This window comes from Charadrius vociferus, unplaced genomic scaffold (genome assembly GCF_000708025.1).
Source record: "Charadrius vociferus isolate BGI_N301 unplaced genomic scaffold, ASM70802v2 scaffold88, whole genome shotgun sequence".
NCBI lineage: Eukaryota > Metazoa > Chordata > Aves > Charadriiformes > Charadriidae > Charadrius > Charadrius vociferus.
In genome coordinates this window covers 431,527-452,625 of record NW_009649619.1, presented here as the reverse complement: position 1 = coordinate 452,625, position 21,099 = coordinate 431,527, and the positions used below count along the sequence as shown (strand labels likewise).

Sequence of the window (21,099 nt, the reverse complement as noted above, 5' to 3'; positions counted from 1 at the left end):
GGGGGGATGGCGGCGAGGGCTGCCGGCGCCGGTGGAAGCGGGTTACCGCAGCCGGGGCCGGGTTTGGGCGGTCGTGGGGCTCCGGGCAGGGCTGGGCGACTCCCCAACGACCGGGCAGAGGTCGAGAAGTGCCCCACGACGCGGGGAAGGGGTTTATTGCGGAGCTGTATGCCTTCGGCAAGGAGCAGCGTGTCGTCTGGGAACCTTATCTTACAGCAGGCTGGGAGATAGGGGCAGAAATCAAGTAATGGCCAAGGAAGCATTACGATAAAGGGTTCTTTAACACGCGGCAGCCACGATATCTAATCGCTGGAAGCTCAAGGCAGGTCAAGATCGAACCAGAAGCGCAGATATCCAGTGAGAGGAGTCAAACTTGACAACTGCGGTGGTGAGGGTTAGAGGCATCTGTCAAAACCGAAGGTATTTAAGTCAGTCGAATATCCTCCGGATGTTGAATTCTAGCCTAATCAGGAGTTGTATACTTGATTCAGGAAGCGTGCACCTATATTGTATTGCTTGCATATAGGAGGCCTGATTAGATCTTTATAAATCATCCCTTTAGATCTTCTATATCTAGTATAACCCCACACTTATATTAAGTCACTGAAAATAAAGCACCAACTGTAAAGTTAATTTGTTCTGTTAGCTATCTTTATTTTCTGTACGTTTTTGCTATCATTTCTATATAATTTTAAGACTGCTGCTTTACACTTCTTTTTGGAAACTGTTGTATAGAGTAGTGCCTGCCTCGGGTCACAAGAAGATTTGGGGGCCTGGGAACACGCTTTCAGAAACACTAAACTCTTCTTCTCTGTTACCTGTACCCCTCACCCCCAAGTTATCCATATGATCAGAAGAAAAATAGACTCCTGCTAGCAGAACCTGATGGGTGCCTTCGGGGGCCATAAACATCTCTCCCTTGGAATATGGGAGGAATCTAGCCTGCTCCAACCACCTCTACCGAGGAAACACACTCCACTTACCTACTTCACGCTTTCTGGCAATTAATCTTCATTTGCTCACTCTCCAGAATGGAAAACCAGGCCATAGAGCTATATGTAAACTTGTATGTGAATTCAAACACCAAAAATGGTGATTTGGTTCTCAAGTGATGACACAGAAAGGTTATGGCACATCTGACAATAAGACACTGCTGGACATAGATCTGTCTAATCAAAAACATACCACAATAGGACACGTGTTAGTGTAATTACTAATAATTAGCAAATCATGTTTGAACTTTTTTTTGTAAGAACTGTTGCTATAGGCCTAAAACATCTAAGTTGCTTCACCTGTCTAGTGCTGTCTAGTGGATGTGTTTACATACTAGATTGAACATGGACAAAAGTATGCTAAGTCTAATCAAGGAGATCTGCAGGTGCTCCACACCTGCAAGATCTAGCCACCTGCCTCACATGTTGTCTTCCTCTTGGCGTGTTTCTCTGTCAAAACTCTCCATCTTGGCACCTCCCTTATCTCTCTTTTCTTTCCTCACCATAACATTCAACACATAAAGCTCTCTTTCTTCTTGTTTGGTAAAGTAAATGGAAGAATGGATCCAAGTTAAAACAAAACAGTTAGTTAAATGGAAGAATGGATCCAAGTTAAAAACTAACTGTTTTGTTTTAAAAGGAATGTTTTTCCTCTCCAGCTTAGTGTGTGGTTGTAAGACCAGCAGTACTGGGAAAGAGGAGGGTGCTGAGGACAGCAGCAGTGCCCAGGGACTGGGGGAGGGCAGGCTCATTTCTTCCACTAGCAGTGCTGGCTTAAGGTGTTTGTATAACTACCAGGTGCAGTGTCACAAGCAGCTTAGGCTGCTCAAAGGATGCATTGCACCCGTTCGTTCTAATGGTGAAATGCTGCAGAAGAGTGCTGTTCCTTTACCCCTTTCTTCTGGTGTCCTACCTTGTGACCTGTCCAAGGTCACAGGTTCCTGCTGTCCCCTTCCAGCCTTCTCTCCGCCCATTGCCCATAATCACGAGGCCAGAGAAGATACTGTTTTACATGGCTAATCTGATGGAAAAATTGGGGGGTGTGGGAGGGGGTGAGGCCAGCTTTCTGCTGAATCAGCTGACTCAGCCAACTCACTTTGCAGCCTGAGACTGTTTCAGCTGATGCATGACGGTGTTAATCTTGCCTGTTCAGTTTTTGGCCTGACCAGGTTCCTGAACTGTCTCGACCCAGCTGCAGGAACGGCAGTGCTGGTGCAAAGGCAGGATTACATGGGTAGAAACATAAAGGAGGGCACATACGTACCGACGTGTACTAAAGCAGCACACAGTGCTGCAGAAATGTGGCATCAATCTGAAAAAGCACCTCTGCATTATTTAAGACATGAAGAACTTGTCTGTCTGTGATAACTCTTACCAGCTGGGTTTACAGCATTACATCAGAAGGTACAATATCAATCACACAGAATTTTTCAGCCTGTGGTATCTGACCCCTTCAAGATCTCTGCACTGCTGTTGAGGGGTCTGGGAAAATGACCCAGAGAAGCTTGTTGCCAGTAGGCTTGCACTTGCTGTGTGTACGTCTGCACGTGTACTGGAGAATGGTTACCAGCCCTTCAAAAAAAAGAAAAATGCTACCACATATTTACAGACAGTACAACATTCCCATGAGAGGTGTCAGAACGTGGTACTGTTCAGGTGGTATAGATGTTCCAGTTGCTGCCTCGTGCACAGCAAGTTGTATTCCTTAGGAGGCTCAAGCAGCAGCAGCACTGGACTCAGTTTACACCATATAGTCCCAAATAGAAGAGTCAATGCAAATGTATTCATTTTAGTTTGGCTTTACTAGGTATCAGAAAAATAATACTGTGCAATTATTTTTACACAGCTGATCTCTTTACCTGGCATTAGCACTCCTTGTTGATCAAACCGTTTACAGCTACCTGTGAGAAGCACAGTAATAGGCTGATGTCACAAATCTGGCATCAGGACACTTATCTTTTCCTTTGTATGGGGTGCACTTATCCCACGTAAGCAGTTCCAGGTCAGTTTTCTTAACCTATAAACTGGGAATGACAGTATCAAAATAGATCTTTCCCTCTTGGCCTGCCAGAACTGTTCTATCCTGACAGTCTGTTGACTGGGCAGGACTTGCTCCCCTACTGTTAGCATTTGTTTTCATCTCACACAGACATTTTACTTCACTTCTCAGACAAAGTTATGGTTCCTCTAAATAAAACAATGCCAGTATGCGAATTCTTTGCTAGTTTTGCCATGGGCTTTCAAAAGCGGAGTCGTAGCATTGAAACTTCCTTGTCAGGTGCCAGCAAAGTAAAAGCCAGTCCCTGATGGGTCATACCAGACTCGGAGCGTCAGGAGGGCGTGTGTAGACAAACACAAACTATCTGTACAAAATACCCCAAGAGCAGCCCCAGAAGTGCTGTGTGTCTCACTGGCACCTGGGACTCTGCTGGTGATGGTACAGGTGAGCTTACACACCTATAGCGTTACTACCAAAAAGCCCGCGAGGGATTTTTCTTTGAAATTACTGAACTTAAATGCCTTTTTAAAAATGAGGTAATGGGTTACCTTAATTTAAGCTATGTATAACAGCATTAATAATAATCTCATAGTTTATGTATAGTATTACTAAAGTTGGTCAGTGTAAGTAAGGTACTAAAAAGTACTATTAGAAGCTTTATATTTGTCCCAGCTACAATCATTAATCATAGGAAGGAGTTGCTCTTTTGAATTTTACTGATTTATGTGAGGAAGGAGAACTTTCCCAATGATTTCGAAATAGTATGTAGAAACAATATATATATATTTATATATATCCGAGAAACATTCACTGGAACAACTACATGGAGAAAAAAAAAAAAAAAGTATTCTGGTCTAACTTCATCTTCCTCCACAACCAGACAAAAACACATCTGAGGTTTATTTGAGCTGAAAATATTAAAACTTTGAATTGAAGCAACAGGTGGGGAGAGGGCAGAGGAGGGGGAACAGGCCGATACAAAATGGTGCCAGATTTTACACAATCTGTTAAACTGAGAGGCCCCTTTGGCTTTAAATTTGAAAAATACTGACTTTATGCTCAGGAGGGCCACAGGAAAATTTTTATACACTACTGAGATTAAGTGTTCTCGCTTCATGTTTCAAGCTGGTTAATAACAGTTTTAACTGAACACAACCACAGGTGCAATGATTGCTTTAGCCAAAAGGAACTCGAGCAACCAACTTTCTCTTTTACTGTTACAACAGTCTTTGTGGAGGTTTGGGTTTGTTTTTCCAAGTAAAGCCGATTCTTTTAATTGTAACGTTTATGACTTCCTAAGCATCATGTGCCCTCTAGATGTACGTTCTCTGCAAGTTGCTTCTATACTAATTCCAGTGTCACTAGAGCTGCTGAGAGTGTTTTTAACGGCTCTCCAATGACACCTTCATCCTCAGTAGTAGTAGAAGGAAAAGTGCCACTTAACAGACGTTAGAAGTTTTGAAGAGGTAGGACTTAAAAACAGACCCAGGAGAGTAAAACAAAGAAAGGAAAAATATACCAGGGCAAGTTCAAAGTAATGAGGAGGGCTGAGAAGCATAAGAAAAATGATCTTAAAGTATTTAATATTACTATTATTATATGCAGGAGAAAATTAATTAATCTTGGGAGACACTTCACAGTGTTAGAACATCAAATTTTGAATTCCTTTAAATCACATTTTAAAAGGCACATTTTCAGCAGTATTCCCATGATTAGGGTGTGTTTCCATTTACTTGGAAAAATAAATAAGCATGAATATTAGCACAGTGTAAATTAAAGCACAATGTAATCATTGAAGCCTGAAACAGAGAGCTTGCGAGGCCACACCTGGTACATCGTTCCTTATTCATCCTGTCATAAAAACCTTTAATGAGTGCACATGGAATAGACCCCCCGCTTTCCTCTGTGCTCCTGTGGCATACCTTTCACATCCCCACCCTTCAGTGCAGGTGCAAAAAGCTTTCAAGGCCAGAATTTAAGTGCACATCAGCTTCCCCATACAAGAGCCAACTGTGCCAAGGTTGTACACAGAGGGACTTAGCACGAAGGGATTGTCAAAAGGAAGAAAAAGTGATAACTCAAAGGAGGTTTGGACACTTTTCCCTGCTTTTATATACCCAGAGATCTAATCCTGCAAACAGGTGTTATTACTGTTATTTCTGTGCAAACCAACTCCAGTAGAGTTGTGTGCAAGTAAGTTTACATTAAAAATGATTGTTTGGTATCTCTAAGATTACATGCCCACTAGGGCTATGTCACAAACCTGAGAGGTTGGATTACCCACTCCCCTGGTAACTAGATGCTGTAAGGAAGGAGGTACAGGTGAGGGATAGTAATGACCATCCTGTAATTAAGATACAGGAATGGAAGTCCCTAAGGAATAGATTTTAGGGCTGGCTATGCTACAAAACTTATTACGTACCCTAAGCCCACTGACCTTAATCACCTCGGTTCATCCAGTTTTAAAGTAAGCTCAGATCCTACCTACTCAAAAAGTTTTAGTAGCATTTGGTATTTTCGTATTTGGAGTATTTATAGTAAAAGAACTATGAGCTCTCCCATTTAAGGGACTGTAATCATGGTAATCTGAAGCACTCCCATTACTAGAAAAAAAGCACCTCCTTGACTTCAAGGAATTGATTGTTTAGTAAGAAACTACTGCAACATCATGCATTTCCTTGCTGCTAGCTGAAGTATTTAATGTTCAGAACAACACTTTAATGCTTCATGATGTAGATAACTTAGGTGGTGCTCAGATATCCATTATGTAAATTCTACCTCAAAGTATATTTTTAAGAATAATTTAAAAACAGAAATACACAATTCAATTAATTTCATTGTCATCTAGGTTAAAAGACATTCAGATGAGTAATTTTACTAAATAACATTGCTACTTACATGAGAAAGATGAGCCATAAGATGTCTGAAGTTTCAGAGACCTGGCCCATCAAGTTTCCACCTGAAGTTAAGCTTTAATCTCTAGCTTCTATCCGAAGTCACTTAGGATTGATTTCTACACAAATGACTTCTACGCATGCACTTAGCGGCTGTATTCCTGTTGCTTGGAACCCTGTGTGGAACAGGCTGACCAGCAGATGTCTCCAAATTCAAAATAATCACAGTTAAAGCTTCAGAAATCTTTACAGCCCTTTTGAACTTTGCAAAGCATGAAGCACCAGAGGCCATGAATACTCTCACTGCTTATTTGCTTCTTGTAAAAACTGAAGTTCTGAACTGGGGAATACCTGACTGCTGACACAAAGCACCTTTTTTGAACCGATACCCAGACAAATTTTCTACGACACTTTTTATGATACTCTGTCTATTGGTTGACAGTCCCTTGTTGAAATTTTTGTTTTCAAAAGCATTCTAGTTTTTGTTTTTGTTTTGTTTTTCCCCTAGAAGAGCAATCCCCCCACAAATATCACCTGTAACACTTAACACATTTTCTTGGAAGTTTAGATACAAAAGTCAAGACTTTCTCCAAACTAGTATCAATTATTTTGACTTGGATATTACTAAACTCACAAACTGCACTTTTTTTTTTTTTTTGGCATACCAAATACTGCTTTTACATTTTTCTCTATACCTCTTACCTTGAATTCTGGAGATGTCAGAGATGTAAACCTATGATGCTGTAAGCCTACTGTACTTGTACTAACTTACAGATGTAAACCTACCAGGTTACACCGACGTTTCTGAGCAGAAGGGCTATTCGGTGCTGGGAAACGTGAAGGTCCTCTTTTCTCAAGCAAGCTCCTGAAGAATACCTTTGGAGACTTGGCTTTCTTGCTCAAACATTCCTGTTCCTCTGAGAAGGTTTTTTTTTTTGTTATGGTCGTACTTGCATTTTTGTGTCCATAGATAAAAAGAATGTTTCAGTCTTCAACCCTGCACTCAGGAAAATTTGAAGTAAATGGAAAATGGGTAATTTCCACCCACGGCCACGCTGTCTGATGACCAGGATGCCACATTTGTGATAATGTTGCTTACATGAAGATTTGCTTCTTAAGGGGCATGAAAACTAATTCTTCTAATTTCACAGTGAGAAGAATCAAGCATTGTTTAACACAACTACAAACAAAAGCATTAAAACGCACACCCGTGAAGTTAGACAACTGCACAAAATTAGGTGAACTGGCATTGAAAGTTTATCCAATTCAGAAATATATACATTTATATAAAAAAGGAAATTAACACAAAAAATTTACATATTTGCAAATCTTGTATTACATAGGTAAAGACAGTGTTATGTTTTATATGTATTGATTACATAAGTATTTTTACAGTTTAAAAATCTGAAGAGTATATGGTTGCAAAAAAATTAAATATCTGAATAGGGCCCCAAAGATACCATACTGTAAGTATGACTGTCATGACACAAGTCAATTATTCCCAGACAGAGAAATATTTAGTCTGTAAACAGCATGTGTAAATACTGCAAGAAACTAGAACTTGCTCCGATATACATATATCTATATGCCAAAAATATTTTTTAAATGCTTTGTTGGCTGAGCCTTCTTTACGGAGTGGATCGTATCAGGGTAGTGAACCACAGGGATACTCATTTAAAATAAAAGGAATTAGAAACTTAACATATCCAATACTTAACAGAATCTGACATTTAAATATTACATATTCTTTACTTTGTGCATATAAACCCTATTACAGTGGGAACAGAGACCAAAAGACTGATACTGTGTATGTCTGCGTCTCTTGCAAAAAACAGAGGCAGAGTTCGTGCCACTATTTCTATGTATGGTCCTAATATTACACCTCTTTATTAAGGAAAATCCCTTAGGGATTAAATCCTGGTTTACTGTTTTCATATACAGAAAATTCTTATTCTGTAATGATTTTGTTTATGTTTTTAAAGTTGTGACTATCTAACTGTAAAAAGATTAAAACTGACATGTATAAACTTCGAAAAAGTAACTGGAAAAAAAATAAAATTTATTGATACAGATTGAGACTGATAAAAACTAGATACCTTCTCCTGTTTCAGGAGTGACAGGATTATTATTATTTTTTTTTAATTATTTTTACAAGTCTTGTAAACATTATTAGAGATACGAAACCATTATAACAATACTTTTGAATCAACAAAGTTACTTAGCAGGTCATTAAAATAAATTTCCCTTCTTTATTAAAATTTAGGAAGAGGGTAATTTTGGCATAAATATCAAGCCCTTGGTTTTAGAATACCTGTCCCCAAGATACTAGGGAACAAATATCACAAGCACCCTGATTATTATTATCACTGATAGTCTGATAGTGCTGATAGTATGCTAAAAATAGGTTTTATTTTGCAACTGACTAGCAATTTTAATAATGGAAAAATTCTTGTTGAACTGCAAAAACTAGACTAGGGCAGTATGTTTTGCCCTAGAACAGCACAGAACGCAGTGGGCTGACAACCTGATCCTGAGAGACTGACCTCAAAGATTTATGGAGCAATAGTAGCATCACACTCATGGTTTCAGTGGGTTTTTTTGTGTGTGTGTTTTGTTTTAAAGAACCATGATGATTGCAGTGCGAGACAAAACAATTTGTCAGAATCTGGGCTATTCAGAAGACTCCCTCCCTTCCCCCTTAAGATTAATTAGTCTTTTCTCTTTTCTCGTACCCATTAAAAATGATAGTGGTACCTCCCCTTCCACTTCAGAACTAAGTAGTGGGGCTGCCATGAAAGCCAAGTCAATATTATTCCATGCCTATCTGAAATGCACGTCATTATGTGCATTTCATATGTGGGATGCCACAACCCTATCAGTTGGATAGTACCCCTGATATTGATTACTGCAGACATTGTAATCAGAAGTTATATTTATGTATGAGGTGGCTTAAAAAAAAAAAGCCACATTTCCTGATCATCTTTACCTATAGTAAACCAAGTTATTTGCACAGAATTCTTCATTATTTACATGTCAACTATACAAGTAATACAAAAACTCTCAGTTAAGCACCAGTGCTGACTTAAGGAGTAATACCTTCAAGTCAGAGTATTAGTATTCCCTGTCACAAGTGAACTCCGATATAATTTCAGAAGTTTCCCTTTTCTGTATTGGTTGTATTCAGACCACTTTTTTGTTCACGTCCATCTTCCACATTCCAAGGAGATTAGTAATAGCAGCAGTTTTATAAAAAAGTGTAGGTCCCGTGGACAGCTTTCACAGCATCATCAGTTCAGATCTTTTTAAAATAAAAGACCATAAAATCCACTGATCTGGATTGTAAGGTTTTACCAAGAGTTCATTAAATGAAGCCTATACACAATTCATGTGAGAATGAATGGTCGAAACAAACTCAGTTTCTGTGTGCAAACACTGGGATGTTCAACAGGATCAGGAGTCCACGTCTAATTCAAGTGCAGTAGGGAACCCACTTGTCCTAAGTGTCAGTGAATTATGCCAGTCATGTCACCTTGGTTTAGAGTAACCATAAGGACACCGAAGAATCAGGCTGTCATGACTAGGTAGCACATGAGTGCTATAGTATTCTACCAAACTTCCCATGTTCAAAAACATGATGTCTGAATCCAGGTAAAACTTGCAATCCTGTTGTAAAACAAAAACACATGTAATCACTGATGGTATTTTTTTCCAACTCAGCATTTAAAAAAACCCAACAAAAACAACAACCCCAAAACATCATCATCACAACTAAGAAGTTTGTTCAAACATGCTACTGCTTTGCAAACTAGTCACACAAGGAAGTCCAAATTAAACTCAGGAATTTATTATTCCTTCCCTTACAATCCGACTGGAGCTGAAATTTAGATTTGAACATTTACAGTTAGTTTGTCTTTTGCACAATACAGCGACTAGAAAGCCCAGATCTGAGTACTCAGACTCTCATCCTAGACTAGACATTTTTAAAATCGACTTATTTTTACTTTTAGGAATCGGAAGAAGTTTAAACTTTGACTTATTAGTTCCAATATATTCCTATACACATGTACACTTTATACATATATATACACACATGGAATTCATACATGTATACATATACATATATACACATACATACATACTGCAGCTACTAACCTTTTCAAAGATTCTGTAGTTTCTCACTTTTTCTGCAGATTCATCCCATACAACCAATACCTTGAAGAAGAAAAATGCAACACATTCAGTCTATACTAATAAGCTCTTCTAAGTCAATGTATTATTAAGGAATTAGTTACAATCCAGCCTAAAACCAAAAAAATAATCACTGATGTTATAATAGTGATTTTCTTGCTTTAAGGAAAGAGCACATCTAAGTTGTTAAGTACTTTATCATATATAAGATACAGTATCTCTAAATCAAAAAGGTTTTTTTGGAGTAGATTCAGCAATTACTAGTTACCTTTCCAGGCTTAGTAGATGAGTTCCTAATGCAGTACAATCCATTTTGTGGTTGTCCCCGTGGGCTACTAGCTTTAAATGTCCTAAAAATAATACAGCAATTACATGTGTTAGAATATTCTGAATCAGACAAGCAAAATGCCTAGATTCTTAAAATTATTATTATAAATCTCTTTGTTTTAGTGATTTGTAGCACATCGTAGCTGAAACAACTTCGCTGTTCTAGCATCTGAACCAGCAACACAGTACAGAATATCTGGCTTTCTGTCCCATCTAGCATCCTGGCAGAACAACCTTCTCCAGATGGAGCAAAATCACTTTGCAAGTAGTATGCATTTTCAATTGATACAAGAGCACTGAACTAACTCCCCTAAAAAGTGATTTCCATATTAAAGGAATTTAAATACTTTTATTATGTTTCTAAACACAAAATGTACCCATCAAAATGATCTTTGGACTACCATTCAGTGCATGTTTTTGTAGGATTTCTAAGCAACTGTTTTAAAGTCACATCGTACCTTTCAACTTCGAAGGATTCAGAGGTATTAAGAAATACTGACGCAGGCAGCCCAACCTGTAAAAAAAAATAAAAATGAAGAAAACAAATCACTGTGTAAGTCAATGACAACTCAGAATGCTAGCAAGTTTTTATGCAAATAAGCTACAGCCACCAGTATCTGAAATTATTAGTGGTGATTTAATCTTTATTTTATGCTTCTTCCTCCTTTACATCTAATATTAAAATCCAGAATTTATCAAGGCATTCCTTAAAGCTCCAAAAAAAAAAAAAAAAAAAAAATCACACAGCAATGTGTTTTCAGACAGTTATTTTTGTCCCGAAATATGCATTTAAAACATCCCCAAAACTATACATAAGCAAGAAAAAAATGCTCTTTGAGAATGTATCTGCTTGCTCTTACTTTTTCATAGTCATCATCAGAATCATCATCAGGTTGGTTTGGCTTAGAGGGTAGTGCTGGTTTTTCAAATGAGAAGCTTCTAAAACTCTGTCCATCTGGTGGTGATCTCCTGGCAGAAACAGAACAAAAACTGAAGGACATCTCCTCAGGAAAACAGAACAAATATACACAAAACACTATAGGGATAATAAAACTAGAACTGATGAGCAAGTTTCATTTTAGCCCCCAAATGACAGATTAATTTAGGTTGGAAGGGGACCTGTAGAGATCATTTAGCCCAAGCTCCTGCTCAAAGCAGGTCCAACTAGATCAGGTAGCTCAGGCAGCCGTGTCCAGTCAAGTTTTCAGTATCTCCAAGGATGGAGATTCCACAGACTCTCCGCAGCAACCTGTGTTTCACCATCCATGTGGTGAAAAGTTTTTCCTACTACCTAGCTGTAATCTCCCAGGTTGTGACTTCTGCCTCTTGCCTCTTATCACTGCAGACCTCAGAGGTGTAGCTTTGCCTTCTCCGCACCCACCCATTAAGTAGTTGTAGACAGCAGTGATCTCCCATTAGCCTTCCTAAAGGTTGAATTAATCCAGTTCTCTCAGTCTCTTCTCACGTATCTGTGCTACAGCCCAAACATCTTGATGGCCTTTCACTGGACAGTATATCAGTGTCTTTCTTGTACAGTCTTTAAAAAGTTTATTACTTGTTCTTCAGAGCTGCTAAATAATCCAATGGACAAATATATTTCTGTTTGACTCACCATAACTAGTTCCACATCCCTTACTAAAGCTGATCTTAATATAAAATGAAACACATTTCCTATCTTGACAGAAGCCTAAAATTGTTTTTGCAGTTTATTGAGGCTCTGACATAAAGGCTTCTTATTCACTGAGGTCAAAAGCTTTTAAGTCTTTAAAACAGATCTGAAAACAGATGAACTACAAAATTTTGGTGTATTTTTTTTTTAAGGTTTAGTTTATCTACTATTTCTTTCTAAACTATTTCAGAAGCTAAACTGATTGTAAAATTTTCAAACAACATATACAGAGGCAAAAAAGCAGAACACTGAGGAAGAGAGGAAGAGAAGGGTGCAGGGAAGAGAAACAGATTTCTCTGATTCATACAGACGTATGTCTGTCAACAAGTTAACTAATATGCAATGGAAAAATTTAACAGCACATTGTATTTTCACACTTACTGTAACTGGGGACATGAAGACTTCTCTGGTCTAGGTTTGATTCCAGGGGGCTGGTGGCTTGGCACAGGTGGCTTTGGGAGCACTGGTGGTACAAACAGCCCAGGTTTACCATGTTCCTTTGGCACTTTGGGCTCTACTGTTTTTTCAGTAAAATGCGACAGCTTGGGTTTACTGCTTGGTAGTGGAGGAGGAGTTCGTGGTGAAAGGTTTAAGGTTTTTAGCTTCTCACATCCTTCTGGAGTAGCAAGAACTTGAGCTAGAGGCAGAGGCTCTGGAGGCAATGAGCAAGATTCTTTGACGCACACAGGCTTTTTGAAAAGAGGTAGTGGGGGTACAGGAGGCAGCTGTTCACTTAGTCTCCGGCTTGAGGATTGAATCTTTAGATTAGGTTCAGCTCGACACTGTAACTGGGGTTCTCTCACATTTAAGTGATCCTCTAGTTTGATATCAGGTAAGCTTCTTTTAGGAGGCGGTGGTGGTACTGGCACAGTAGATTTGCCAGGAAAGGAATTTGCCCTTGATTCCGAGTAGGCAGCTTTTCTGACATGAGGAACTGGTGGAGGCGGGTAGGCTGGGGGCAGAACCATATCTACAGAAAGAAAACATCCAAAAAACATCACACACTGAGGAGAAATACAGTATGTCAAACAACAACACTTTTCAAATTTATTTTTTATGTGATTTAAGATGTTTCATTGACATCTGGTCTGATAGTACCCAAAATGCTGGATAAGCATTCAACTTTCAGCACAATTCTGAATGTTATGTGTAGTAAACTCCTGCAATTTTTATTCAGTGATGGCTTATGATAACTTTGCAAACAGTTTTCCCTTTGCTAAAAATAAAGAAAAAGGCTACATTAAATGCTGTATTAAAAGCATTACCCCTCCTACAGACTGATGACCAGATACAGGTCCTTCCAGGGCAGGAGGCCTACAAGAAAACATGCCCTTAAAGGCATGTAACACTTTCTGTAAATTGTTCCTGCTGTTACTAGGAACTTTTAACCCTACATGTCTCTCAAGATTAGATAACTGTGCATTACTTCAGTTATTTTACCACCTGCAATGCTTAAGATATGACCAAGACAAATAATAATTCAGCATTCTACATGAATACTGCCTTCATTGGTGGCCTTTCATGGGGATGGGGCCTTTTGCAAAGGGAATGAAAGAAATCACATACCATCTTTCACTATGTCAGAAGTATCTGGCTGCAAGTAAGATTCATCATCTTCCTCCTGGTCATAATCTGCAGATAAAAATCAATGTGTCAGACACTGATAAGTACTCCTGAACCAAAGAAAAACTATTGAGTACTTATTGCTTTTTAGTAAACAAATATTTTTCAGTTTTTGGTTGGGTTTTGGTTTTGTTTGTTTGGTTGGTTTTTTTTGTTTTGTTTCATTTTTTTAAGAGGTGAAAAAAATTAAAAAATATTGGTCCACCTCTCTGCTATTTAGAATAGGTTTTTCCTTCAACTTTGATGTCAATTAAGAAAGCCATCACTTACAACAGTGGGAGATGAATTGCACAGCACATGAAGTCTTTTCCGTCTTTCAAGTTAAATTTTATTTTCTGGTGACACTTTCTAGTGCTATAGCCTTCCTGAGAAAAATTCAAACCGGTCGCATAGACATAACTATATGGATGCTCTAGCAAAACCAGTTGGAGAAAAATAATCCCTAAAACCTAACCCTAACACAGAAACATTGATGATTTCGCAATACTGAAGCTTAAGCAAGCCTAGTGAGCTACAACACAATTAATCCTCTTGCCTTGCAACAAAAAAACCCCACAACAAATGGCTTAAATGGTTTCAATGTTGCCTTTAACGCTAAGTCAAAATAATCAAACGTGAAAAACATGGTACTTCTAGGCAGTAATTTCTCATCAGTGACTACAATAGGAGCCTCAAGCACAATATGCAGTATTTCCCCCAAGAAATGCATTTAAAAAAAAAAAAAAAAGGTAAGAATACCTGATAAAAATCAGTGGGCTCTCCTAATTTTCCTAATTTAAACTCCTGCTAAGTGTCTTAACATAATTTGTATTGCATACAACCCTTCCCTCCCATAAACGCAGAAGTACTAAACTACAATCCTACATGATACTGATGAGTCTGTTTTCCTCTGCTTTGCAGCATTTGAACCGGATTTCCTAAAAAGACTCACTCCTGCCTTTTTGTCCTAGTCAGGAAAAATAGTCAGGAATTTCCTTTCAGGAAATGAGAGTACTTGCTCCAATCAACCCTGCAGTTAGAAATCTGAAAGGGCAGATGGAAAAAGGCCTAGCAAAGGAACTACGTTGAACCATGAGGCAAGGCTTCTCACGTTGGATTTTACTAACACATTTCTCAACTAAGAAGTCAGTTGCTGAAATATGCTGTGAACACCTATCTGACAGGCTTTCTGTAATGTCATCACTTCTAATATAAAAAAAAAAAAACAAAACCACAACACACTCAGCCCAAACTGTTTACTGTGAAACAACTACAGCAATGAACAAGTATCAAACTCTGATTAAAAGAGGCTATGCCAAAAGTGACATTTTCAGAGCCTTACTTTGAAAAGTTACTCAGTTTGAAAGTCATTGGAGAGTGTTATCCTATGCATTTCACATAGGCCCATCCTATGCCTAATGCAAGATCTTCCTGAACTGGAGGGATGATCAGTTCTGTTTCATACTAAACAGACTACAACACAGATGCAGCAACATCCCAGTGTGGGTGACTGCTTGTTTTTCAGGACAGGTGAATTAATTTCACAGTCTAGATAGGTGGTTTTTACTGCATTGTATCTGCATGTTTTCAGAGCATACTTTTAAGTGACTAATATCCTATTATTATAATTATATTCAATTATCATAATAAAGACCATTTTGTATTTCCACACTATCACCTATAGACATACCCAAAAGTTTTATCTTTTTGCTAGATATATAACATTTCCAACATGCAGACTTCATGAAGTCTTTAAATAGTATATTAGAGTGTCAGACACCTCCTTGAGAGATCTGAATTTTTTTAGTTACAATTTATTTTTACAAGTGGTTTATGGCACAGAATATCTGCTGATTTAAAATTGCAACAACTACACACCTTGTATAAACAAGCATTTATAGTGCAAATTGGATCAGTTTGCTTAAGCTATGGGAATAGTTCCTGCAGAATCCAGAAGAAAGAAATAAGCAAATAAATAAATTTTATTTAGCAGTGTCTAAATTTGTCACCTTCATTATCCGCTGAATGATGAGAATACTTGATATCAATGGGACGTTCTACTGAGCCATAGAAACTGTCTGCATCAGAACCAGAGTCACTGCAAAAGAAAAGACAGAGTACCTTCTGCATCACTGTGCTACGTGTCTTGGGACAGTAAACATGTCTGTTAGCAGGACTACAGCACTGGAAAGCAAGGCTGAAAAAGCAAAAGCAATCTATTCTCATTTCCCAATTAACAGCCAGATATGTTGCTGCTGACATTTTAAAGTGTTTATTGGTTTTACACAAAGCTGACATTTAAAGTTCTCTTAGTAAAAAGATTTATTTTTGTCCTGGTGTTATTTAAACTATGTGTTAAGAAGATGTTTCATTCTTGGACCTTACTGCACCTGTTTTTATTTAACAGTAAATTACTTGTAGGCACAAAGAGCCTAAAACACCATTGTCAAGAGCTAGTGCAAAAGGGATAAAAAGCAAATAAAGACTAAGGGTTGATACCTGAATTCTGTTATTGTTTCTTTCTTCTCATGGTAGTGATCAATTTCCCTCCTCAGGGATAGCATCCAATTCTAAATAAGAATAAAAATACAACATTCAAAACATCCATCTTTAAATCATTAAACAAAGATGCACAGTATCTGTTCTCTGTAAGAGCAGAGTAACCATGCAAGGAACCTATAATGAAACAGTATTTATCCATGACTTTATATACGTACTGAGAGGACTTATCTTAGTCAAAACATTTTGACTGATGCTATAAGAACATGTTAAAATATTAAACTTTCAGTTTGTAAATTTCAAACTGTTATTTCTAAAGCCAGATACTTGTTCATAGTAAGTTTATGAGTGAGAGATTTCACTGAACAGTTTTCATGCTTTATCAAAGGTTTAACACACAAATATTTGTTTCTTGGCTAGAAATAAAACCAGCAATATGGAGAAAACCATGCCATCTAGTATGTCACTTACAGCTACACCCTAAATTACAACTTGAACTAACACTGACTTAATAGTTAAAACTTCAGGCATGATTTTCAGAGGAGCCCGAAGAACTAGGTATATACATTTCACTGCATGTCCAGTTCATTTAGATTTTCAGGAAGTCCAAGATTCGCTTTCTGGTTCAAGGAAAATTATATTGCAAAAAGAAGAAGAAAGTTACCTTTCTTTCATCTTCAGAAGAAGCTGAAAAAAACCACGTCCTGTGCTTCTTGCTAATGTGAACTAACTTGAAAGGAAACACATTGCTTGATGTTGTCTCCTCAGCTGCCCGCATAACCCTGAGAAACAGAACAACCAATACATAAAAACCTTAGTCTATAAAGTTAATTCTGCTCCGCAAGTCATAAAGCTCTGATGGAAAGCAGTTTTACTGGCCAGTTTTCCCTTAACAAAAATAATCCCCAAGCCCAGGAAAATGCCACCAAAATCCCCAGATGTTCATTTGTTGTGCTTCTCCATTAAAGTGGTAGAAAGGACAATGCAAGAGCGCTGACAGTAGAAAAAGCACTAGTTAAACCACCAGCCAGACTTATAAAAGGATGTTTTCACCTGTTCAATAGCTTTAATGAATTGCATTAATTCACAAGCTTCACACCATGGCAGGAGGTATTTAGGCTGCCTGTGATCCTTATTTCAGAACGGCACAGAGGAGAAATCAAAACACAGGTTGTCCATGAAAATAAATGAGAACTAATATTAAAAGTTCGCTTATTTCTTCCACTTTTCCCATATAAAAACTTTCTTGCGCTTTATTATTTTAAAACAAGCATAACTCAACCTCTTTCACAAACTGCATTAGATACATTTCTTTTTACTTCCCCCCCCAGAGGAGTCTCAAATGAGGAAACTCCTTATACACAAAAATTTGGCTGTAAATGCTTGCTATGAGGCTTTGGAACAAACAAGGAGACTAAAATCCTAAGACTGTGAATCATCTAAAAGTAACATTTCTAAGATTTATTCAGCATAAGCCACAGAGAAATCTGATTTAAGTTTTTACAGTCATTATTGGGGCTTTCTTCTTTTGTTCCTAAACTTTTTAACTCGCCGATTTCCTCATATAATACAGTATTTCCATAAGTCCTTAATATTTAGGGAAGGTGGTTTGTAAACGTAGAAAAAAGATTATCAGAGACACTTGACATTTCGTTAGGTACCTAATCAAAATAACATTGTTTTGGCCTTTCAGTACTTAAAGGGGGCTTGTAAGAAAGATGGGGACAGACGTTTTAGCAGGGCCTGTAGCGATAGGGCAAGGGGTAATGGCTTTAAGCTAAAAAGAAGGTAGATTTAGACTGGATATAAGGAAGACATTTTTTTACAGTGACAGTGGTGAAACATTGAAACAAGATGCCCAGAGAGGTGGCAGATACCCCATCCCTGGAAACATTCAAGGTCAGGCTGGACAGGGCTCTGAGCAACCTGATGTAGTTGAAGATGTCCCTGCTCACCCCAGGTGGGTTGGGCTAGATGGCCTTTGAAGGTCCCTTCCAACCCAAACTATTCTATGAAAAAAAAACAAAACAAAACAAAAAACCCACCAAAACAACCTAATCAACACCCTGAAGCTGCCATTAAGAACAATGTCAACTGCAAAAATATTTCAGAGTTCGAGATTGCATCTTTTTTAGAACCCCAATCCTACTTTTAAGCTGGAAGTTGTAGTTTTCTGCATCTGCCCAGTCCAAAACAAAGCCACAAAAGGAACTACAAGTTATCTCACTAATGTAAGGCTGATAAGGATGTTAATGTGGGAAATACCCATGGTAGAGCTGGGAGGGATACTAGCAATAGGCATCACTATACATTTTGAGTCACTAATGAATACACTTCCTCATTTCCTGTCCAGTCTCAACACATAAAGGCTACTGAATGAAAAGTGCAAAATAAAACTCCAGGGAAGCCTTAGAGTGACTTGTTTTCACACAGCCTTATGCAACTACCAAGTCTAAAAAAGAATTTGAAATGAAAGACTTTGTTAACAATGCCTATGTCTATGCATAAAACTAACCAAGACCTGGTCCCAATTCCAACCACGGTCTCTACAAGGCTGCTAGAATGCAGATATATAAAAAGCAATGAGACAGTCCCCAGCATTTACAAATTCCATGGTATTTTTTTACATTAGTGTGTAGTGTCATTGTGTCATGGCCAAGTTTCAGTATAGGTTGCTTATACAAATTAATCTTGAATCTTTAATTAGCTACAATGTTTACAACTGCATTGCTACAAAAGATGCCATTGCTGTGACCAGTTAGAAAGCTCTCACATTCTAATAACAGGTATTTCCTTATTCCAAAAGTCAGAACATTATGCAGTACAGGAATAACATTTACAAATACAGTAAAATTGCAGTGCAGACCAACAATGCAATATTTCTGTACATTCTCTCTCTCATTAGTCCTTTCTTCGCATTAATGACAACAGCAATTTCCTTAAGTTCAGTTGGACTTCTGCTAGCAGGCCTTGTACGTATGCTGCACTCAGTCAGATTCTGATAGTACTGGTTAACTTGAAAGCCAGTATTTTTGTCTTCAATTTAAAAAGCAAACACTAAGATTTATAACGTGTAGCAAAACGTCAGACATTTTGCACATGCATTCCCTCATTTATCACTCCTGTACTTGATTCAATTTTGACACTTAATTAGCATTACTGAATCAGTAACTCCATAAATATTCCTTTTTTGTGATGATCATTGAAATCACTAGAGAACAAAGATCATTTGTCTGAAAGAATACACATGTATCTCTGCATGTGCAAAGTCTGCATTAAGTTAGTAACAAGACTAAGGCCATTGCAATTTTAACAGTTTTTCTGGTTAAGTTACAAAAGATGAAGGCTATGCACTTGCAAAGCACAGGAAACATCATATGTACAATTCGAAAGGAAGACATCTCTTGGAATCTGAGATCAGTGCTTAACCCAAACAACAGATGTAGTTGAGTTTAACTTAGTTGGAAATGAAAACCATAGACCCCTGAATTAAGTAAAAGGGGCTTGGGTGTTAAATAAGTTCTTTGGCACTCACCTGTTGTAACCATTCAAAGAAAATGCACCCTGTGGAGATGCAGATGTGCTGCTCTTAAAATAGTAAATACATCCCTCATGGATTATCACAAATCTCAATGGCCCTGAAAAGATAGAGACAAAAAGTGAGCAAAAGATAAATCCAAAGACACTACTTACTAATCTTACTAATTGTTATAAAAGAACACCAGCTAGTTAAGTGACAGCTTATTGATGACCAGCCTCATGGGAAAACTGTCCATTCACAGAGTTTCAGGACCAAGGGTAGTATTTGCCTCCCTCATTTGAGAGGCAGCTGATCTGATGACTTCAAGGGAAGCCAAAGAGACTGCAGGTCTGCCCTCCACCTGTGCTCCTTTACTAGAGGAATAAACTAATGTAAGAATGCAACCTAAAACAAAATGGCAGAAAGGTAGCCACAGGCTACAAATACATATTTATGTCCATCCCAAAACCATGAAGGTATCTCCCTCTCTTCTTTTATCTCAAGTACATAAAGCTCCCAATAAAATGTTTTATTTTCCCTTTTTAAAGAGGCCAACATTCCTTCCTTCATCAAAGGCAGTAATTTTTGTCCTTAACCATATAAGTATAGTTTGGTTATAAACAGGGAAAGCAAATGAATAGCATATAAACAAACACAAAATCTTATTTTTTCTCCATGTAAATAGATTCTGATTCCAGAAGCAATTACTGGTTTCAAGTACAGCCTAATGTTGGCAGTGAGAAAATTTCCATTTCACCACAGCAGTAGGAGACAGAGATATTTTTCCAGCACAGATTAACCAATTGGAAAAAAGCTGAGAACTAATTTTTTTTTAGAAAAGAGTATTTGAAATTGATACACATCCTGGGAATCTATTTCTGTCTTTAAGACCTTACTTTTAAGGCCTAGACAAGAGATTTAACCAAGTAAAAGAAAATCAACCACAACATTTATCATCTAAGACTTACAGTTCCAATTAAAGGAAATTATTTCAATATGGGTGTTTTATACACATATTCCAATAAAATTGTAATCCATTACAGACAAAGTAAGTGGAAGAACAGCTTCATTAAATAGTCTGCTAGCATGAAATACGTTAATGGCCCCAAATGCATGCATTTAAAACATTTATTTTAGTTAATACCTTATTCAACTTACACTTCAAGATTTGCAGCTGGGTGCCTCCTTTTTTATGAAGATAGCCTGATTTGGTCACACCTCCAGGCATTGTCAAAAGGTTTTGCGCTCCAATTGCCTTCATTGGGACTGGCCAGACCTGCTCCTGTGAGGCCATCGTTCTACAATATAGAATAAAAGTTTAAAACTTAAATTTTACTTTAAGAAAGGAGTGCTGAGAAACAAAGCTTGCTTCCTTAAACAAGTTTTCCAAACAACTAACATGGTTCAGC

At 37.9% G+C, this 21,099-nt stretch overlaps 1 protein-coding gene across 1 annotated transcript in view; it reads right to left on the bottom strand.

Annotated features, from left to right (window-relative positions):
- Nucleotides 1-8,643: 8,643 nt before the first annotated feature.
- SH3BP2 (SH3-domain binding protein 2) overlaps nt 8,644-21,099 on the bottom strand; it is a 21,218-nt gene continuing 8,762 nt past the window's right edge. The window contains exons 2-13 of the mRNA XM_009890507.1: nt 20,849-20,988; nt 19,706-19,808; nt 16,835-16,952; nt 16,171-16,241; nt 15,681-15,769; nt 13,636-13,701; nt 12,451-13,039; nt 11,261-11,369; nt 10,859-10,914; nt 10,342-10,423; nt 10,038-10,097; nt 8,644-9,548 (exon numbers count right to left, since the gene is read on the bottom strand). Of these exons, the coding sequence (XP_009888809.1) occupies nt 9,411-9,548; nt 10,038-10,097; nt 10,342-10,423; nt 10,859-10,914; nt 11,261-11,369; nt 12,451-13,039; nt 13,636-13,701; nt 15,681-15,769; nt 16,171-16,241; nt 16,835-16,952; nt 19,706-19,808; nt 20,849-20,988 (1,621 nt within the window). The 3' untranslated portion in view covers nt 8,644-9,410. The remainder of the gene's footprint in view (nt 9,549-10,037; nt 10,098-10,341; nt 10,424-10,858; nt 10,915-11,260; nt 11,370-12,450; nt 13,040-13,635; nt 13,702-15,680; nt 15,770-16,170; nt 16,242-16,834; nt 16,953-19,705; nt 19,809-20,848; nt 20,989-21,099) is intronic.